Consider the following 22,140-nt stretch of genomic DNA (forward strand, 5'->3'; position numbering starts at 1 on the left):
AGCAATTACAGCTTCAGTCATTCATGAATAAAGCCTCTTTAACATTTTAATGAGAACATTAAACTCAGCTGCACTTGGTTTGGCCTCCCTAGAAAGTCTGTTAGCCTTGGAGAAAGTTTCTTTAGGAAGCGGTAATGAAATTGCAGGTTCTCTGTTCCACCACCCCCAGCCCCGAGGGAAGCCTGGGCTACGAACACTGGCTGCACAGTGACTCTCCTGAAAGAGCCCACATATTCTGATAAGGCTACAGTTTGGCGAATGAGAGAAGGCATCTGGAGAAATACCTTCTCCTCTGCAGCATCCGTGCGCTTGTGTGTGCTCACTCATTTTATATCTGACTTGTCCCCTAATTCGCTTTTTATGTTATACACAGCTTGGAGTACAATGTGCGACTCAATAAATGTTCAATCATACTTTTCTGCTATTCTCCCTTAATCATTTTTCTACCGCCTCTGTGCTCCTTTGCGATGTGACTGATTCCCACTAAGGCTCCCAACTGCCGCTTGCCTGGAGGCCCATTAAATTCGGCAGACATCCGAGGGAGCTTCAGGTGCAAAAGGTGAACGAGAAATAACTCTCAGACTCAGGGACTTAACACGAATGTCTGCCTCTTCCTCCAAAAAAAACCTGGAGCCGTGCGAATGAAAGAGTGTGTCACCTCAAAGACCAACTACGGGGGAGGAGTGAAGCTAACGGGGGCTCATGTATGCGGGTCGCTGATGCCTTCAATCCTTCCAACATTTACTGAGCATCTTCTATGCACTGGCCTGTTCTAGATACTCAGCTGCAGCCAGAAGTAAGGCAGACAAGACCTCCACTCCCACAAAACTTGAGATCCTGTGGGAGAGACAGGCAGTAAACAATAAAAGAAAATGTCAGAAGGTAACAAGTGCTAGGAAGAACATACAGAGGGTGATGTGACAGGAGAGGCTAGTTAAGTAGGGTGGACAGGAAAAGGCAAGCAGAGTGAAAAGCTATAGCAAAAGACGCGAGGGAATCTTAAAGGCATAGCACTAAGTGAAAGAAGCTAATCTGAAAAGGCTACCCACTGTATGATTCCAACTATATGACATTCTAGAAAAGGCAAAATTAGAATGGAGACAATAAAAAGATCAGTGGTTGCTGGGGATGCGAAGAGGGTGAGATAAACAGGAGGCACTCAGAGGATTATTAGGGCAGTGAAACTTCTGTATGATACTATTGCGTTGGCCAATAGGTTCATTTGGGTTTTTTCCATAAGATGTAATGGAAAAAGCCTAATGAAGTTTTTGGCCAACCAAGTATATAATGGTAGACACGCGTCATCATCCATTTTTCAAAATCCATAGAATGAATGTGCGACACCAAGAGTGAACCTGAAGGTTAACTACAGACCTTGGGTGATGGTCACATGTCAGTGGAGGCTCATCAGTTGTAATAAATGTATCGCTCTGGTAGGGGGTGTCCATAGTGGGAAAGACCGTATAATGTGGGCGGGAGATACATGAGAATGCTCTGTACTTTCTCCTCAATTTTGCTGTAAACCTAAGATTGCTCTAAAAAGATAAAACCTATGGTTTAAAAAATCCTTTGGGATCTTCCTGGTGGTCCAGTGGCTAAGACTCTGTGCTCCCAATGCTGGGGGCCCAGGTTTGATTCCTAGTCAGGGAACTAATACCGGGTGCCACAACTAAGACCAGGAGTAGAAAAATAAGTAAATAAAAATTTAAAAATATTAAAATAAATATAAATTTCAAAATCGTTACAATAAGCAAGCATGGGGTGTTGAAGAATGAAAAGGGGTAAAGCTTCGCTAGAGCACAGTAAACCAGGCAGGAAGAAGGAGGCCACCAAGGAAGCCAAGGAGGTCATGGTTAGAAGTGTGGATTTCATTCTAGAAGCATCAGGAGCCACTGGCTAGTCTGAAGCCGGCCCTGTCATCAGGTGCTTTCTGTTTCTGAAAAATCACTCGGGCTCCCATGTGGAAGATGGATGGGTGACAGCGAGGAATCAACAGAGGCTGATGAGAGTGGTCAAGGGCGGCAGCGGTAGCAGGGGGTGGATCGGAAATATGCTGTGAAAGAAGAACTGGCAGAATCGGTGACGGATATACTGGAAACGGGAGGTGAGGGAGAAAGAGAAACCAGAGATGATTTCTGAATGGGAGGAGCGCCCATTCACAGAGATGGGGAAGACCCTTGGGAAACTACCTATGAAGACCACACAAGGAGCATGTGAAGCCCAGATGAAGAACTGGGGCTTCAGGCTCACCGAGGGAACTCCAGGTCAACTTGCTTGACCTCTGCCGTAATGTGAAGGGCAGATGTGTGTGTGCGTGTGATACCGCACTCACAGATTTGGATATATGCAAACATGCATCGTGCTTAAGAGACGGGCTTTGCAATTCAAAGCAAATCTGAAATCGTTTCAACAATTGAGATAAAGCGTAGGAGTTGTGTTACTGTTGTCGTTTTTTCCATTAGCGTGCAAGGCAGCTGAGGACAATTGAGGTGAAGCGTCTTGGTGGCAGTCACACAGCCAGGGATCAGCAGAGCTCACACTAGGAACCAGGTCTCCTTGAAGGAATTCACACCACCTGTCACACTCTCTGTAGATCATCCGGAATATGCAGGGCGCCCACGAGCCCCGCTCTCCATGTGGGAACACACTCCCGGGGTGAAGGAAGGGTGGGGGTGTCGTGGTCCTTTCCTTTAGCTCATCCTGTCTGGACGCTATTGAAACCATCGCTACGGCAAGGCTGACAAACTACAGAAAATCAATACCATGCAAGCCGACCTCTCAGAGAGCAAATTAAATATTCAAGTGCAACGTGACGCCGATTTTTCAACAGAGGTTTTAATTATGAACACGCCCTGCAGAAACCTCCTTGGGGTGCCACACACGGAGCGTCCTCAGAAACTAAAGAAGCTGGCCTGATACCACCTCTCCAGGACTTCCTCCCCTGTGTCTTAGGTTTCCCCAAGAACACCAGAAGCACTGAACACATTTGAGAAAGAGGAAAAAGTGAAGCATTGGCAGGTTGGGGGTTTTTGCAGTATCATTTAAAGGAGGAAAATTCAACTAGATGGAATCACCCTAAAATCATTCTGATCATATCTGAAGAAGATGGGGGGCAGGCCTGGGAGGGCTGGGCACGCTCTCTCATCTGCATACCACCTCACAGGAGTTCAAAACAGTCTCTGCTTGGCCTCTTTCCTGTTGGTCCAGTGGACAAGACTTCGCCTTCCAATGTAGTGTGTCAAAGTTCAATCCCTGGCTGGGGAGCTGAGATCCCACATGCCTGGTGCCAGAAAACTAAAACATAAGACAGAAGCAATATTGTAGCAAATTCAATGTTTGCTCAGTCACTTCGGTCCTATCTGACTCTTTGCGACCCCATGGACCATAGCCTTCCAGGCTCCTCTGTCCATGAGATTTCCCAGGCAAGAATACTGGAGTGGGTTGCCATGCCCTCCTCCAGGGGATCATCCTGACCCAGGGATTGAACCCGCGTCTCCTTTGTCTCCTGCATTGCAGGCAGATTCCTTACCGCTGAGCCACCAGGAAAGCCCAAACATTAAAATTGGTTCACATTAACAACAACAACAACAAAAGACTGTGCTTCCACTGCAGGGGGCACAGGTCCAATCTTTGGCTGGAGAACTAAGATGCCACGTGGGGTGCAGCCAAAATAAAAATGTCTCTCCTTTTTCCATCTACTGGGCTGTCCATCATCCACCAGGCTCCCTTGAAGCTGTGAGGTCTCCCACCTCGCCGTTCTGAAGTCCGAAAGGGAAACAGTGAGGGGCGTCTGCTTCTGTGTTTCTTGCTGTGAGTCGCACACTCCCTGCTCTTACTGAATGTGGCTCGTTTGTGTCTTGTTGATTTGCAGGCTTCCTCTCCACGGCTTCTGTCTACTAATGTGTTTCCGAAGGACCCCTGCATGGTAGGCAGAGCCCTGCTAACAGACAACAGGGCCACTGTGAATGGGCGCACCCTAGCCAGACTGAGAACACGCAGAGAAGGAGATTTGGGGGAAAGCAGTTTGAGATGCTTGGTCAGCAACGTCCTGTCCTCCAAGCTGGAGATTTAGAAATTCATCTGTCAGGGTTAAAACCACATGGCACAATGGGACTCCCTCCCCCTTCAATACCGGCTTTCTTTCCAAAGCTTTCACGAAGGCACGTAGTACCGACAGGCTCTCCGCACACACCAAAGGAGGGTGGACACTCGCTCTATTGTTAGACAGATGCTCAGGCGGCTCCCTGTCTGAAACTCCCCGCTGGTTCCCACCACGGCTCCATTCCCATCAAGTTCCTCCACCGGGCCCCATCACGCTGTGAACCCCTCTCTGCCCTGCAGAACCCTTTGTCCTGCCTGAAAGTGAAAGTGTTAGTCGCTCAGTCGTGTCCAACTCTTTGCAACCCGATGGACTGCAGCCCGCCAGGCTCCTTTGTCCATGGGATTCTCCAGGCAAGGAGACTGGAGTGGGTAGCCATTCCCGTCTCCACAGGACTGTCCCGACCCAGGGATTGAACCCGAGTCTCCAACACTGCAGGCAGATTCTTTACCATCTGAGGGGACAGATCCTAGGACGGATTCTTCACCATCCAGGGAATGCCTGGACACGTCATTTTCTTAACTCCATTTTCTCATATCAGTGAAGTTTTCTTGCCTTTTTTTTTTTTTTTGATGCTGTGGTGATTGAGATTTGCAAAGAGAGTTCAGAAAAGACAGATGGCGAGAGTGAAGGCAAACTGGGGATAATTCAGAGTGGACTCAATTCAGACGGTCTGAGCCTAGGAAAAGCCCAAGCTGGTGGTCAAGATGGGCTGATGGGGGGAAGCCTGGGGAGCAGACGGGGACACAAGTAGGAATGACTGAAAACAAGTGGGTGAGATACCAGGGGTGGCATTCAAGACAGCGGGCTTTCGACACCCCTGTGGGACACCTTAGAGGCAACTTTGGAGGCTAGAAGCAGAAGGCTACAGGAGGCCAGGGGTCCCTGACACAGGAGACGGCGAGGAACACAGTACGTAATAAGGCAAATGCTCACGCTCATCTTCCTAAGAGTCAAAGCAACCTCCCTCAGCAGCTCTATTTCTTGTCTTCTATCACAGCTTGAGCCTGATGCCAAATGCTCTTTTATCCTCATAAGACACCTGAGACCCGGCCTGCCAATTATCAGAGTGATGATCCTATCTCTACACAATTAGACGCTACAGCTTTTCTGCCAATCACTTCTCACATCTATTATGTCATTTAATTCTCACCGCACTAGGTGACATGCATGTTTGCATGCTCAGTCATGTCCAACTCTGCGACCCCATGGACTGTGGCCAGCCAGGCTCCTCTGTCCACGGGATTTTCCAGGCAAGAATACTGAAGTAGGTTGCCATGCACTAACCCAGGGGATCGTCCCCACCCAAGGATCAAACCCATGTCTCCTGTGTCCATTGCATTGGCAGGGGGATTCTTTACCACTGAGCCACCTGAGAAGCACCACGTGACATAAGCACTATTAAATCAATGAATCCAGGTTCAAAGAGATTTAAAATTGTGCCCATTTCCACCCCAAGGGAAAGAGCCTTCTCTCAAACCCAGGTCTTGTGACTTGAGATCCTATGCTTTCTAGAAGATGCTGTTACTATATTTCTTGTTCTTTACCTCTATGTGCTGTAAATTTTACTCATCTAGGTTTGGCTGGGCTTTCCCGATAGCTCATGGGTAAAGAAGGTGCCTGCAATACAGCACACACGGGAGATGTAGGTTCGAGCCCAGGGTCAGGAAGATCTCTGGAGAAGGGAATGGCAACCCACTCCAGTATTCTTGCCTGGAGAATTCCATGGACAGAGGGGCCTGGCAGGCTACAGTCCATGGGGTCGCAAAGAGTCAGATATGACTGACTAAACACAGGCTTCACTACTTCAGAATTTCTGAGGCAATAACCATCATCAAGTGACACCCCACTTACTTGGAATCCAGGAGATGCTATGACAAATATGCACCCAATTTCATACAGGGTGCCAAAGGGGGAAGCTACCAGTCTAAAGGAGGAGAAAAACAAAGCTTGCTTTTGCTTAGTCATGAGGCCTTAGGCACCAGTTTCATACCACTATGCAATTAAAAAATTAATTTGCTAACTACAAGTGATTTGTTTTGTGGCTAAGCAATATTTTTAATTAAAAAAATATCCCCCCAAATATGACAAATATGATCTGAAAGTAATAATACTGGGTCTACGATGGTGGACGCATGCTCAGTTGCTCAATTGTGTTCGATGCTTCAAAACCCCATGGATTGTATAGCCCACCAGGCTCCTCTGTCCATGATATTTCCCAGACAAGAATACTGGAGTGGGTTGCCATTTCCACCCCCAGGGTATCTTCCCAAATCAGGGATCAAACCCTGGTCTCCTGCATTAGCAGACAGATTCTTTATCACTGACCTACCTGGGAAGCCCCCACTGAGTCTAGAGGCTAAAATCAAAACCATCCCAGTCATACGGTTTTGTCGAGTAATTTTACTATTTATTACATTACCCTGTAGTTCAGATTTCTATCAATTCATATCTGCATCTCCTTAAAGAGTTTGGCATTTTAAAGCTGATCTCCAAATATCTGTTGAATGGATGGATAGATACATAAGCAAATGAATACATGTGTCCATCAGGCGACTCTCCATGCTAACCGAAGAGGGAAATGCTACTTGCTTCAAGGACAAAGGGCCGAGTCACATGGATACAGATTGGAATTCTGTTTGCCAGCTGTGTCATTGTGGGCAAATTAATTCACTCCTTGAGTCTGAGTTTCCTCATCAGCTAAACGGACACCACTGAGTACCACACAGAACTGGCTGAGGATCAAATGACGTCATAGACTTGACACACTGCCTGGGTTGCAGAAGTTGCGGTAGCTTATTTATCTCCCCTTCTGTCTCCCACATTTAGTGTGTCCCTCTTTCATTGTCCTGACCCAGAGATCGAACCAACGTCTCTCCTATCTCCAGCATTGGCAGGCAGATTCTTGACCACTAGCACCATCTGGGAAGCCCAATCCCCTTTCATACCAACCTTTATTATGGTGCTTCAGTACAAAAAACCCTGTGGTAAATATCAAATTTATTTACAGTGATGGTCCATCTCCCCTCCACTAACATCAGACTCATCTATTCATGGTCTAGAGACAAGTTGTTGTACATAACAGGTGTTCAACAGATTTCTTTGACTAAATATTTTGCAGACTAAATGAGTAAATGTCTCAGAGAAGTGAAGGTCATCAATACTTTTTATATTTGAAAACTTTCTAAAATGTAATGTACACTTAACCACTTGGCTAAAAGAACAGGTTAAAGGAACTTTAATTTTTTCTTGACTTGGGGTTGTCAACATAAATGTAAGTTTTAGCACTGGAATGGGAAATTTTAATTCCTTGTAGTCTTTTTACATTGGTTGATTTGCTCACATTGAAACTGAAAGTGTTAGTTGCTCTGCTGCTGCTGCTGCTAAGTCGCTTCAGTCATGTCTGACTCTGTGCGATCCCATAGACGGCAGCCCACCAGGCTTCCCCGTCCCTGGGATTCTCCAGGCAAGAACACTGGAGTGAGTTGCCATTTCCTTCTCCAGTGCATGAAAGTAAAAAGTGAAAGTGAAGTCGCTCAGTCGTGTCCGACTCTAGCGACCCCACGGACTGCAGCCTACCAGGCTCCCCTGTCCGTGGGATTTTCCAGGCAAAAGTACTGGAGTGGGGTGCCACTGCCTTCTCCGGTTAGTTGCTTAGCTGTGTCCAACTCTTTGTGACCCCACGGACTACACTGTCCAAGCAATTCTCCAGGCAAGAATATTGGCGTGGGCAGCCGTTTGCTTCTCCAGGGGATCTTCCCAACCCAAGGATCAAACATGGGTCTCCCACATTGCAGGCAGATTCTTTACCATCTGAGCCACCTGGGAAGCTTGCTCACACTAAATTTTCCCAGATTTTGACATTTTGACCATGGTTTTCATTTCTTCCTGTGGTCAGGGGCTTCATCCCCTGGAAGGCATGAGACATTGGGGAATTAAGAGAAAGTCCTCGTCATCTTCAAAGAGTTTACCAGACCTCATTCTCAAGAGATTTCTCATCTGTTTCTGCTTCATGACACGTATGTTTGCTAAGAGCTTGAAGGAGGGCCCACAGCTTTCCTAGACCAAGGAGTACTGCTCTATCCCTAATGCCTTCCACATAGAAGGCACTCAACAAATACCTATAAAGTGAATGAACAGAGTAAATAGTACGCAACCTTTGTCCTCACCATTTTCTATCTGAAGACTTTATTCTAATCCACGACTAGGCCCCTTACTTGTTTGAGGCTGTAATATCTCATCTGCAAAATCAAACAGTTGGGTAAGGGATCTCTAAGATCACGTTCAACATTCATCTTCCATGATCCTATACTCCTGTCTACCTGTGCATGTTCCAGATTATAGAGTTGTTGGAAATCCGATCACTACGTAACTTAGATCTTAGAGACATAATGAATAAACAATGCATCCTTCACCCTCTAATCCAGACGTCCTCACAAGGAGATATTATCCTTGTACCACGGCAACAAATACAGAAAAAATGAGCTCTCTTATTTCTTTCTCTCATCCCTAACATCATACATAACAGGAGAAAGACTGACCTTGGGATATAAACATATCGATCCATTTTTTTCCCCGTGCCAAGTGTTCATAAGTGAAAAACTAGTCTGTCTCCAAAGGAGTCAATTGCATTCAGGCCAATAAAACTTTAAAGGAAAAAAATTTTTTTCCTAACAACTAAATCTAGCGCTTTCACTGACCCTATGTGCCCAGCTATTTCTCGGTTCATATATTAACTTCTCAGCTACATTTGTTTAAATGATAACTGTAGTTACACTGTTTGTACAGAAGTATAATTCAACTCCTTGAAACCAGTCTTTCTTAAAGTGGAAACTTCTAAATTAAAAGCGTTTATACAGACAGGAAGTAGACACTTTCAAACACCAGGTTAAAGGTCTGTCAACCCAATTCTCTGCACAGCTGGGAGGCCACTTATGGGCACAGTTTCTCCCCTGGAGACAGTGGATCCCTCTCATAGCTTTCTCTAGGTAGGATTGGGCCCCTTTAATTCCATCCTGCACAAATTCGATGTATACCTTCCTCAAGCACTGTATCAAACTCTCAAGGGGATGCAGAAAATGAATAAAACATCATCTCTGCCTCAGAGGAGACGCAGCAAGGCCAAGAGGATAAAAGCAGCGACACTGGAAAACAACTGCCTGAGGACGCAAGCTGGCTTAACCGTAATCAGCCAGAGACCTTGGACAAGTTACTTAACCTTTCTGATCCAGCATCTTCATCAGCACAGTGGTGCTAATGACAGGACCTAGTTAGTGCTGCTATAGGGACAGCTGAGTAACTTCCCTGATGGCATTAAGAGCTGGTTCCTGCATCATGATCATCATCTATATGAACACACAACCCATGATTTTAAATTTTTCATTGTCCTATTGAGTAAAATTATAACAGATTCTAGGAAATAAAAGGAATTAAAAAAAAAAAAAAACAGACAACCTGGAAAACTATTCCATTCAGTTCAGTTGCTCAGTCATGTCCGACTCTTTGCAACCCCATGGACGCCAGGCCTCCCTGTCCATCACCAACTCCCGGAGTTTACCAAGCTCATGTCCATCGAGTCGGTGATGCCATCCAATTATCTCATCCTCTGTCATCCCCTTCTCCTCCTGCCTTCAATCTTTACAATATTGTATTGGTTTTGCCATATAGCAAAATGAATCCGCCACAGGTATACATGTGTTCCCCATCCTGAACCCTCCTCTCTCCTCCCTCCTCATACCATCCCTCTGGGTCATCCCAGTGCACCAACCCCAAGCATCCAGTATCGTGCATCGAACCTGGACTGGCGACTCGTTTCATATATGATATTATACATATTTCAATGCCATTCTCCCAAATCATCCCACCCTCTCCCTCTCCCACAGAGTCCAAAAGACTGTTCTATACATCAGTGTCTCTTTTGCTGTCTTGTATACAGGGTTATTGTTACCATCTTTCTAAATTCCATATATATGAGTTAGTATACTGTATTGGTGTTTTCCTTTCTGGCTTACTTCACTCTGTATAATAGGCTCCAGTTTCATCCACCTCATTAGAACTGATTCAAATGTATTCTTTTTAATGGCTGAGTAATACTCCATTGTGTGTATGTACCACAGCTTTCTTATCTATTCATCTGCTGATGGACATCTAGGTTGCTTCCATGTCCTGGCTATTATAAACAGTGCTGTGATGAACATTGGGATACATGTGTCTCTTTCAATTCTGGTTTCTGCCTTCAATCTTTTCCAGCATTGGGGTCTTTTCAAAAGAGTGAGCTCTTCACATAAGGTGGCCAAAGTATTGGGAGCTTCAGCTTCAACATCAGTCCTTTCAGTTAATATTCAGGACTGATTTCCTTTAGGATGGACTGATTGGAAAACTATTGGGTTGGCCAAAAAATTGTTTGGATTTTTCCATAAGATAGGAATAACTGGAACAAACTTTTTGGTCAACCTAATACTTTCCAACAAATTTCATTATTCTTCTGTCTTCCTAATGAATCTTAACAACATCTATCCTCAGAGTGATGTAAAGATGGTGGTCGGTAGGAATGTAGAGAAAAATGTAAACAATTATGGGACAAAAAGAAAAGGAGAGGAAAAGGAGGGAGAGCAGGCAGGAGGCACATTTCTGAGCTAGCTGAACCATCAGGTAGACAGGAGGTGAACTAAGCTGGAGATAACCCTTGTGGCAGCCTTGCCCTGATTTGTTTGCTCCTCTGCCCAGAAAATCCTTCCTCAAGCACTAAGCTACCACACTTTTCCTTAAAACTCTGTGTTTTTCTTTCCACTGTTCACACCTCTGTTTTACAGAATATGAGATACAGAAAGGACCTCATTGTTGCTGCTTAGTCATTCAGCCCTGTCTCACTCTTTGTGGCCCCATGGCCTGCAGATGGCCAGGCTCCTCTGTCCATGGGACTCTCCAGGCAAGAATACTGGAGTGGGTAGCCATTCCCTTCTCCAGGGGATCTTTCCAACCCAAGGATCAAACCCAGGTCTCCTGCATTGGCAGGTGGATTCTTTACCACTGAGCCACCAGGGAAACCCATAAAGACTCTCAGAGGTCACCCAATGCAGCTCCCTATTTCACACATGGGAAAAATTTGAAGGGCAACAAGACCAAAAACTGAGGGCTGACGAGACCAAAAACTGAGGGCCAATGAGACCAAACACTGAGGGCCAACAAGACCAAACACTGAGGGCAACGAGACTAAACACTGAGGGCCAACGAGACTAAACACTGACGGCAACGAGACTAACCACTGAGGGCAACGAGACTAACCACTGAGGGCAACGAGACCAAACACCAAGGGCAAGAGACTAAACACTGAGGGCAACGAGACCAAACACTGAGGGCAAGAGACTAAACACTGAGGGCAACAGACTAAACACTGAGGGCAACAGACTAAACACTGAGGGCAACGAGACTAAACACTGAGGGCCAAAGAGACCAAATCATTTACCTGGGGCTAGATAGCTCCACAGTGGCAGAGACAACATGCACGCTGGACTCCCAGTGCCCCAGATCTGTGCTGTCTCCTTTAGGACAATAAATTGGGTGAAAATGAGTCACTCAGTGCCTCTTTGTGACCCCATGGACTACACAGTCCATGAAATTCTTCAGGACAGAATACTGGCGTGGGTACCCTTTCCTGTCTCCGTGGGATCCTCCCAACCCAGGGATCAAACCCAGATCTCCTGCATGGCAGGTGGATGCTTCACCAGCTAAGCCACAAGGGAAGCCCAAGAATACTGGAGTGGGTAGCCTATCCCTTCTCCAGTGGACCGTCCTGACCCAGGAATTGAACTGGGGTCTCCTGTATTGCAGGCTGATTCTTTACCAACTGAGCTATGAGGGAAGCCATTTACCCAAGTGGAGTCTGACTGGCCCTTATACAGTCAGGTATGTAAGTTTTTATCTTGGGAAGAAAATCTTGAGAAATATTTTTAAATGAATTAACAAGAAGCTTACTGTTTTTAATTCAATAAACATGTTTTATTATTAACTTCATTGCCTGCTAAGCCTGAAATTAGGTTTTCCTATGCTTGGGTAGGTCCTGCCTAACCAATAACACAACAATCAGATTTCAATTAAACAGATACTCACTCTTGGGCTACACACACACAACCACACACACACACACACCCTCAAAGAGGCACTTAATCAAAACACAATTTAAGCCCATTCTTGCTGTCATTCTTCTGGCCTGTATTTAAGAAGCAGGTATCAAATATAAGATAAGGCTCTCTGAATAAGGCTCTCTCCAAGTTACTCATTCTCCAAAGTAGGAATGTTTCTTGCTACTGCTTCCTATTTCTAACCCAACAACAAAAGGCAGCCTCCCCAAAGGACTCCTCCACAAGCTTTTGACTCTGTCTTCTCTGTGAGTCCTTGGTCTGTTTGGGCAAAACCAGATCAGTAGTCTCCTGAAGACTTTTAACTTTCCTTCTTCCTAGTTTTCAATTCTGCAATGGAAGAGGGAGGCTCTGAAAACAGAGCTTTTGATGCGTTTTAACAATATATTTAGAAACAGAGAATTCTGTGGTGGTCCAGTGGTTAAGACTGCCCCTTCCAAAGCAAAGGGTATGGGTTTGATCCCTGTTTGGGAAGATCAGATCCCACAAGTCTCATGGCCAAATAACCCCAAATTAAACAGAAATAATATGGTAACAAATTCAACAAAGACTTGTTTTAAAAAAATCCTATAAAAATAAACACAGTAAGTATGTTTTTGCACTGTGGTTTTAGCTCAGATCCTTATGGGTAAGCATCTGGTTAAAACAAACATTTTAACGTGAGAAGAAGCCACTTGTTTGCTGATGCCCGCCCCCTTCCCTTCCCTGCTCTCAGGGTAGTTGGGTGTGTGCTCTGTTCCTCAGTCCTGCCCGATGCTTTGCGACCCCATGGACTGTAGCCCACCAGGCTCCTCTGTCCACGGGATTTCCCAGGCAAGGATACTGGAGTGCGCTGCCATTTCCTCCTCCAGGGGATCTTCCCCACCCTGAGGCTGAACCCCAGTCTCCTGTGTCTCCTGCATTGGCAGGCAAATTCTTTACCACTGAGCCACCTAGGAAGCCATGTGGATGCGCCCTCCCTGTGATTAAAATTTGGGCTCTCTTCTCACATTGCTTAGACTAGAGGAACATGTGAATCTGGGCCACTAAAAATAACTCAGTTCTGTTGCCTAAATAGGTGTTTACTTTTAGTAGACTACAGCCACATAGAGCCTATTTATTAGAACTGCGCTCGGTGAAGTGGTGTTTACATGGATTACACTCTATGACAACGATTTATTTTGTTTTTCTTATTCTCTTTCTTTTTCTTGCACAGTCGAGATAGGCTGGTGGTAGCTGTGGCTGCTGTTCTCATTCATATGAAATTCAATTACAGGAGAAGCAGAAGAATGTGGCATTGCCAAAACAACTGCAAAAATCAAACACTGAGACTCAGGAAGACCTGAGCCAAAATCTGAAAGTTTCTATGGAAAAAAAAAAAAAAGCTGCCGCATCTTCCTACCCTGCCTGCCAACTAGCAGAGGCAGTTCACTCTCTCCAGATGCCTCTCAGAAAAAAAACACGTCACAAGTAACAGGAACTGAGATCCTTAGGGAGCCAATTAGATTTAAGCCGTTTTCTAAATTCTGTTAAAAAAAAAAAAGGAAAAAAAATCAGAAAAATAAAAACACACAAAAAATCCCAACCTGGCACTTGAAATGACATTTTACATATTCTGCTTAGGGCCTGTGGAATAATACTCAGATAATGACTAGTTGTCATGTTTATAAAATAAACCTCGAGTTTTTCATGTAACAGAATAGAATCACTGGCGAGGAAAACAAACTGCTTCAGAGCAAGAAGAAGGTGGCCCAACAAATCTGATAGGTACCTCATCCTTTGTCTTTGGAATATCAGCTAAAACATGACCAATTAGGCCAAGGTCGGTGGCAGGTAATCGCAGAAAAGTTCTCCTCCAAGAGCTGGCTGGGTGATGCTCTGAGCTTCCTACAACCGTCCCGCAAAGGCACGATGGGACAGTGCTATCAGGCAAGAGGACTTCTAGATTTCACACCCCCAATACAAGTTCCTCAGCTATCCTTTGACAAATGATGATGGCAGAAGGTGAGACAGGGAAGAGAAGCAACTTCATAAAGGCCAGTGAGGGTGTCGCCAGGTGCAGAAGCAGGTCTGGGTTTCAGCTTCTGGTGGGACCCAGGGACCTGGTGTCCCGTGCCTCCTGCATCTCTGCAGAGCTCACCATACTAATTCCATGGCTAGCTGTATTTCCTCATTAGATGTACAGCAGATGTGTCAAAGACAACAGAATCAGGCAAAAAGCCAGTAAGACTTATACATAATCAACTTCAGTTGGGTTTCTGAGATGGTTTATCTTCACTCCAGGATGAAATGGCCCCAGATCCATCTCCAAAGATGGTTTTGTAAAAAAGCAACCAGACTCCATCAGACCCTCAAAGCAACCAGACTCCATCAGACCCTCACTCACTCCTTCACCCTGTCTTTAGTATGCCATCAAAGGAACTGGGTCCAAGACGTGAACAAAGAGGTAAAAAGGAAACATGCCCTCAAGAAAATATTGCAGGGCTCCTGGGCAAGGACATGCTTTTGTCCCATCATGTGTTTGAAGACGTGTGTGTGTGTGTGTGTGTGTGTGCTGGGTCATGTCCACCTCTGTGCAACCACATGGAATGTAGCCCACCAGGGCCCTCTGTCCATGGAATTTTCCAGGCAAGAACACTGGAGCTGGTTGCCATTTCCTCCTCCAAGGGATCGTCCCAACTCAGGGACAGAACTCGCATCCCCTGTGTCTCCTGCATTGGCAGAAAGATTCTTTACCACTGAGTCACCAGAGAAGCCCACGTGACTAAACGTGAACTTTATCCAAAGATGAAGATGCCAGTATCTATGCAAGAAGCAACTCACGAGTCAGCACTTCATCTTTCTCAAGTTCTACCTTAAATATAACCTATTCCGTGAGGTTGTTCTAATGCCCTAACCGGAAATAACATCTTCTTCACTTGAGTTTAGCTATGTATGTAATTGTCTTATTGCCCCTTAAGTTCTTTGAACAAGGATATTTTACTGAGTGGAAAGAATGAAATATAATGAACATAAGATTCTTGACTATGTGGTACAGACAGCTATTGAGGGATCCAAGTGGTCAGGGAGGACTTTACCGAGTTACACTTAATAGGACACCAGAGTTAAACTGTCAAAGGAAGAAAGGAGCAGATCCAAAATTAAGGAAGAAGATAAGCCTGAGGTCCTGGGATGTCACCTAACATATTCATTTAAAGTCTGTATGCTCTGCTCTGCTTAGTCTCTCAGTCATGTCTGACACTTTCCGACCCCATGGACTATAGCCCGCCAGGCTCCTCTGTCCATGGGATTCTCCAGGCACGAATACTGGACTGGGTTGCCATGCCCTCCTCCAGGGGATCTTCCTGACCCAGGGATTAAACCCATGTCTCCCGAATTGCAGTGGATTCTTCACCACATAAGCCATCAGGGAAGACCATTTAAAGTCTTGTAACTTCTAATAGTATGTCAAAAGGCTTTCCATGTGGGTTGGTTGGTAAAGAATCTGCCTGCAATGCAGGAGACCACGGGCAATGCAAGAGATGTGGGTTCGATCCTTGAGTGGGGAAGATTCCCCTGGAGAAGGCCAAGAAAGACACCGAAAGGTCCTTTTAAGATGGGAACATCATTTGCATGATGGTGCTCCTAATCCATACCAATGACAGGAATCACTAGAGGATAATAACATCTTTGTTTTTGAGGCCCTGGAATGCCTCTGAGGACCATCCGCCTGCAGAGCATTTTCAGAAACAATTGAATTCCCAGGCTGCATTAACCATGTTGAAAAATATGACCTCTATGGTAACAAGAAAGGATTAAGAGCTTAATTAAGCCAATGCTCCCTCGTGCCCAGCATGCCTGCCAATCACGATCAGTGACAAGTTATGTCTCTTCATATACTTTTTGAACCAATATTTTCTTGGATAATTACAACATGGGACTACATACATTGTCTCAGTTCAATTCAGTTCAGTTGCTCAGTTATGTCTGACTCTTTGCAACCCCATGGACTGTAGCACACCAGGCCTCCCTGTCCATCACCAACTCCCGGAGTTTACATAAACTCACATCCATTGAGTCGGTGATGCCATCCAACCAGCTCATCCTCTGTCGTCCCTTTCTTCTCCTGCCTTCAATCTTTCCCAGCATCAGGGTCTTTTCAAATGAGTAACTAAACAGCATCAATATAAATATTTCAGCCTTGCAATTACTTTCAAAGAAATTTAGAATCTCTTTTTAGAGCTAATACCTTTTAGAAATAAGTGTTCCTTCAGCATTTGCTTTCTTTCTGGCCCCAATGTACAAATCATTCTGTTTTTCCTCACTTTTCCAAGATCCTCAGGGTCATTCTCTAAGGCTGTCTGCTTTAAAGACAACTTGGTGCCAAAGATCCCACCCCAGCTCTGAAGTTCACTTGGATGACACTTTCACACACTGGGTCTCTTCCTATTTACCTCCATCCAAATCTAGTCATTTTCTGCATAAAAGTTTCACTTCCCAGGAGCTGCAACCTACCTCTTGCACATTTTCCACCTATTTCCCTGGGTAGGCAGCTGCCCAGAAGGCAGCAGGGAGGAGGAGCTTTTTGATCTAATGAAGCTACTCTGCAGGACTCACAGCTAATGGCTAGGAGCTGGGCTGGTAGTTCTCTGGGGAGCGCAGGTGAGCGCAAGTGTAAAGGCTCAGCTGAGAGTCATCACGGTGCCTCGCTTGTAGCCTAGAGCATAGACTCCCACTTCGGAGCGGTAACCTGTTAATGGCTTACATAATGAAGAAATGAGTCAGTGTACTTGGCAATTCAGACCTGAGCTATGGGAGGCCTCAATTCAAAAGGGAATTCTGAAAGACAAGTATCAAATGGTGACATGGTGACATTTTTTTTTTTTCTTTAAGGTGCTGTTAGTGGGGAAGAAAGGCTATTAAGTGATAGACATTTGTATTCTTCTGCTGTTTTCAGCTTTCTGGGCTTTTAGATGACTGCTGGCTCCAGGTTGAGCCCAGCTTGGGTCAGCCCTGGGCATCCTGGGGAATGAGAGCACCTTGACCTGCTGAGCCCAGACCCATTATGGAGCAGATTCAACCTCCTTGGGAACTGAAGATGCCTCCCGGCCTTTTAGAAGACCCAGGGCAAAACTCACCACGGGGATTTTTTTTTTAAATTGAAGTCTAGTCGAATTGCAATGTTGTGTTAATTACTGCTGTATAGCAAAGTGACTCAGTTATATATGTATGTGTGTGTGTGTGTGTATATTCTTTTTCTAGTCTTTTCCATTATGATTTATACAGGTTATTGAATTCAGTTCCCTGTGAGATACAGTAGGACCATGAATGAAATAATGCCACTTGCAGCAACACGGATACAACTCGAGATGATCACACTAAGTGAAGTACGAAAGACAAATACCATATGCCATCACTTGTATGTGGAATGAAAATATGACAGAAATGAACCTACCCAGGAAACAGAAATAGAACCAGGGACTTAGAGAACAGACTGGCAGTTGTCAAGGGTAGAGGAGAAGGGAGAGGGTTGAATTGGGAGTTCTGGATCCTGGGTGCAAACTGGTAATGCATGGAATGGATAAACAACTACACAGTTTAAAACAATGAGATGTCTCATAATATAAAGTCTTGGCTAACATAAACCAATCAAGGAGTCAAAAGTCACAGGTGAGACCTTAGGAGAGATAACCTTTCGGCAAGCTCTTGCCATGGTCATGGCTAAAATGGCAAATGAAAGTCTCTTGACCTTCTAAACAGAGAAGAGGCAATAGGCAAGGCTTAGAGCGACTTCCCTTTCACTTTTCACTTTCATGCACTGGAGAAGGCAATGGCAACCCACTCCAGTGTTCTTGCCTAGAGAATCCCAGGGACGGGGGAGCCTGGTGGGCTGCCGTCTATGGGGTCACACAGAGTCGGACACGACTGAAGTGACTTAGCAGCAGTAGAGTTTGGGACTCAACAAAAGATAACCTTAATGAGCTCTTAGGATATGCCAGGATCTTATTTGTATTACCTCACTGAATCCTCATAACAATCTTTGAGGCAGATGGTGGTATACTGAGCTGGCCAAAAAGTTCATCTGGATTTTAATCTCTCATGGGAAAACCCAAATAAACCTTTTGGCCAATCCAACAATATTATTTATAGTATTGAATTCCCATTTTTAAGATGAAGAAACTGAAGCTTATGAGCTTAAGTAAATCATCCATATTTCCCCAATCTGATGGGATTTAAATGAAAGTGTTAGTCACTCCTCAGGTCCGACTCTTTGTGACCCCATGAACTGTCTCCCACCAGGCTCCTCTGTCCATGGGATTCTCTAGGCAAGAATACTGGTTGCCATGCCCTCCTCCAGGGGATCTTTCCGACCCAGGGATCAAGCCTGGGTTTCCTGAATTGCAGGCAGTTTCTTTACCATGTGAACCACCAGGGAAGCTCCCACATGCTATCAATTACTTACAGTGTCAGTGGCCAAGGAGATTTTTTAAATAAGAATTAGCCTGTTTCCAAGAAATTTTGTAGGATGAAGGAAAGGGGTAAGCAAGAAAAATAAGAATTCTTGGGGAAAAAAAAAAGCTGAGAAGAATAAAAAGAAACAACTCGAAGAAAACAGAATTTCTCTGCCATATTGTCAGTTCATTTCTGTTATCTGGCTTAATGAGGCAGGAGGAAGTTCTAAAGTCGGACGATGTGAACATTTGCCCACAAAGACTGGGGCTTGTTCATAGCCAAGCAAATTGTCTGTTAAACACAGTTTCCAGTGTAGACTCAGACCTCACTCACATGGGGTTGCTCTTATTCACCAGCGATCTGTCCCCACCAGTCATCTGTGGCTATTTCAAGAGGTCAACGCCCAGGAGCTGAGTTTTCCAACTGAGTCTCCTCCTTGGAGAGGCAGGGGAGGGCTGGTGACATCATGGGAACAGTGTCTGTCTTCTCCGCTATGACTCAACTGAATATGTCAAAGAAACGCTACTCTTGCTGGCCCCAGAGCAATGCATGAATGATTCGATTTGCCCAGCAAAGTCCATGGAAAACAGCAGGCTACCTCTATCCCAGTTCCACGAAAAAGTGGGCAAGGCAGCCATGAGAAGTTACTCAGGCAAACCCGAACCACCAGAGAGAGGCGACCTTGACCCGCCTCCTTCACTCCCCCCATAAAAACGTGTACACACATCTGCATGTTCCTCTTGCCGAAAACGGGACAAGACAATCGGCTTCCTTCCTGCTCTGTGCTCTCATTCTACGTTAGACCAACTGCTAAGTTACGGACCTTACCAGACTGTCCTGCCGTCTACTCCACCTGTGTGGCTTCCCAGGTGGCTCAGTGGGAAAGAATCCACCCGCCAACGCTGGAGATGCGGGTTTGATCCCTGAGTTGGGAAGATCCCCTGGAGAAGGAAACGGCAAACCACTCCAGTATTCTTGCCTGGGAAATCCCATGGCCAGAGGAGCCTGCTGGGCTACAGTCCACGGGTCGCAAAAAGTTGGACATGGCTCATCGACTAAGCAACAACTTTCCACCTAGGTAACAGCTCCTCTTATCCCCTGAATATCTGAGTCCCATTCATCTGATATCATGTGTAACAAACACTGTTAACAAACCAATGTAAGATTGAATGTAATGATGAGTGAAGGACAACTTGCTCCCAGTTCAGCTCAGCTTAGCCACTCAGTCGTGTCCGACTCTTTGCAACCCCATGGACTACAGCACACCAGGCCTCCCTGTCCATCACCAACTCCTGGAGCTTACTCAAACTCATGTCCATTGAGTCGGTGATGCCAGCCAACCATCTCATCCTCTGTCATCCCCTTCTCCTCCTGCCCTCAATCATTCCCAGCATCAGGGTCTTTTCAAATGAGTCAGCTCTTTGCATCAGGTGGTCAAAGTATTGGAGTTTAAGCTTCAACATCACTCCTTCCAATGAACATTCAGGACTGATCTCATTTAGGATGGACTGGTTGGGTCTCCTTGCAGTCCAAGGGACTCTCAAGAGTCTTCTCCAACACCATAGTTCAAAATCATCAATTCTTCGGTGCTCAGCTTTCTTTATAATCCAACTCTCCCATCCATACATGACCACTGGAAAAACCATAGTCTTGACTAGATGGACCTTTGTTGGCAAAGTAATGTCTTGGCTTTTTAATATGCTGTCTAGATTGGTCATAACTTTTCTTCCAAGGAGTAAGTGTCTTTTTATTTCATGGCTGCAGTTACCAGCTGCAGTGACTTGACTTTGGAGCCCCCCAAAATAAAATCTGTCACTGTTTCCACTGTTTCCCCATCTATTTGCCATGAAGTGATGGGACCAGATGCCATGATCGGTGCCCTGCAAGAGTCTATTTCCCAGTCCCGTGTAAGTTCTGGCAGCTCTATAGTGGGGTTAATGGTGACTTCCTCCAAGAGGACGTATGCCATACCCGTACCCAGAGCCCCTGTCCCTGTGGCAGACCACTGCTGACCCATAGCTCCACAGGAGACGCTCACAGTTCTGTCTCCGTCTCTGTGGAGTCCCTGGGTCCTGGTGCGCACAAGGTTTGTTTGCAACTTGCTCCCAGGCTCAGGCTAACTGGGGCAACAAGAAATGTGCTCTATTGCTTATGACTGAAGATGGCTGACGCTGTCACACTTGGCGAGGGGTAGATCATGCGCATTTGTAGTGTTAGACGTCCAGGATGTTTGGGCACTTAATGAATGAGTTTCATGTGTGGTTATATGTGCATGTATAACCATGCAGCTTTTTGGCTGGCCAAAAAGTTCATTTGGGTTTTTTGAAAGATGCTACAGAAAAACTAGAATAGACTTTTTTTGGCCAACCAAATATTTTGCATTTTCCTCTGCAGAATTCATCACTTCCACTTTGTATCCACCAAGCCTGCCTATCTCATAATTTTCTCCCTTAATCACGTATTTCTTTGGACTTAATTCAAGTAAAATCCTTAATCTAAAATGGTATTCTCCTTCTTACTATAAGACTCCAGAGAGAGGAAAGGGTAGAAAATGTGACCTGGAACCACCTCACAGAGCTGCCCGCAACACGCCAGCTGAGCTCCAAGTATGATGGATGCTAGAGTTTCAGCAAGACTCAATACAGACGTGGCCACTCCTCTTGCAGAATTTACAGTCAGTGGTCGAAAGAGATAATAAGGTGAGTAAAGCATACTAACAATGACAATGGAAACATAGGGTGTTACAAGAGCGCAGAGGAAAGAGATCAAAGCTAATCTGGAAATCCGGAAGGGCCCCCTAGACAAAGTCCTTTCAAGTTTTGACCTGAGAAATAACCAAGACTTATCCAAGTGCAACAGGACTGTGGGAAAGAGGAGGGGAAGACCCAGAGACAGGGGAGAGCACAGCATGTGAAAGAACTTACAGAATGTTGTCGTTCCATTTATTCGCTCAGTCATGCCAGACTCTTTGTGACCCCATGGACTATAGCTTGCCAGGCTCCTCTGTCCCAGGCAAGAATACTGGAGTGGGTTCCCATTTCTTTCTCCAGGGGATCTTCCGGAGCCAGGGATGAGACCTGCATCTCCTGCACTGGCAGCTGGATTCTTACCACTGAGCCACCAGGGAAGCCCACTTAAAGAATGGCTGGGATTTAAGTCAGGAAACGGCTCGAGCCCCAGCTACTCTATTCTCAGGGCAATCAAGAACACTGAAGGATTTTAACCAAGATGGTGACATTTGGATGTGAGTTTCAGCAGAGAGACTGGGGTTGTAGAGAAAGACGTCTAGATTTGCAGTTGTACCATTAGAGTAGGCTAAGTGCAGCAATAAATAGATCTTCAACATTTTCCTTTTAGCACGATTACTTGGCTGCCATATGGAGAATGGATTATAAAACTGCAAGACTAGATACACAGAAGCCACTTAGGATGCTGTTGCAGTCGTCCAGATGAGGGTGCTAATGGCCATGATGGAGATGGAGAGAAGTGGAT

General features: G+C 45.4%; 1 protein-coding gene across 8 annotated transcripts in view; it reads right to left on the reverse strand.

The window, feature by feature from the left end:
• Positions 1-22,140, reverse strand: part of LOC147361390 (uncharacterized) — a 235,163-nt gene that overhangs the window by 93,909 nt on the left and 119,114 nt on the right. For 4 of the 8 annotated variants that reach the window (XM_086328869.1, XM_086328866.1, XM_086328868.1 and 1 more), the window contains exon 2: positions 11,565-11,640. The exons of the other annotated variants lie outside the window; for them this stretch is intronic. In XM_086328869.1, coding sequence (XP_086184995.1) covers positions 11,565-11,640 — 76 coding nt within the window. The remainder of the gene's footprint in view (positions 1-11,564; positions 11,641-22,140) is intronic. 8 annotated transcript variants of the gene reach the window in all.

Source organism: Bos grunniens, chromosome 12, assembly GCF_055505025.1.
Source record: "Bos grunniens cultivar Pamir isolate PY7600 chromosome 12, Bosgru_T2T1.0, whole genome shotgun sequence".
NCBI classification, from domain to species: domain Eukaryota; kingdom Metazoa; phylum Chordata; class Mammalia; order Artiodactyla; family Bovidae; genus Bos; species Bos grunniens.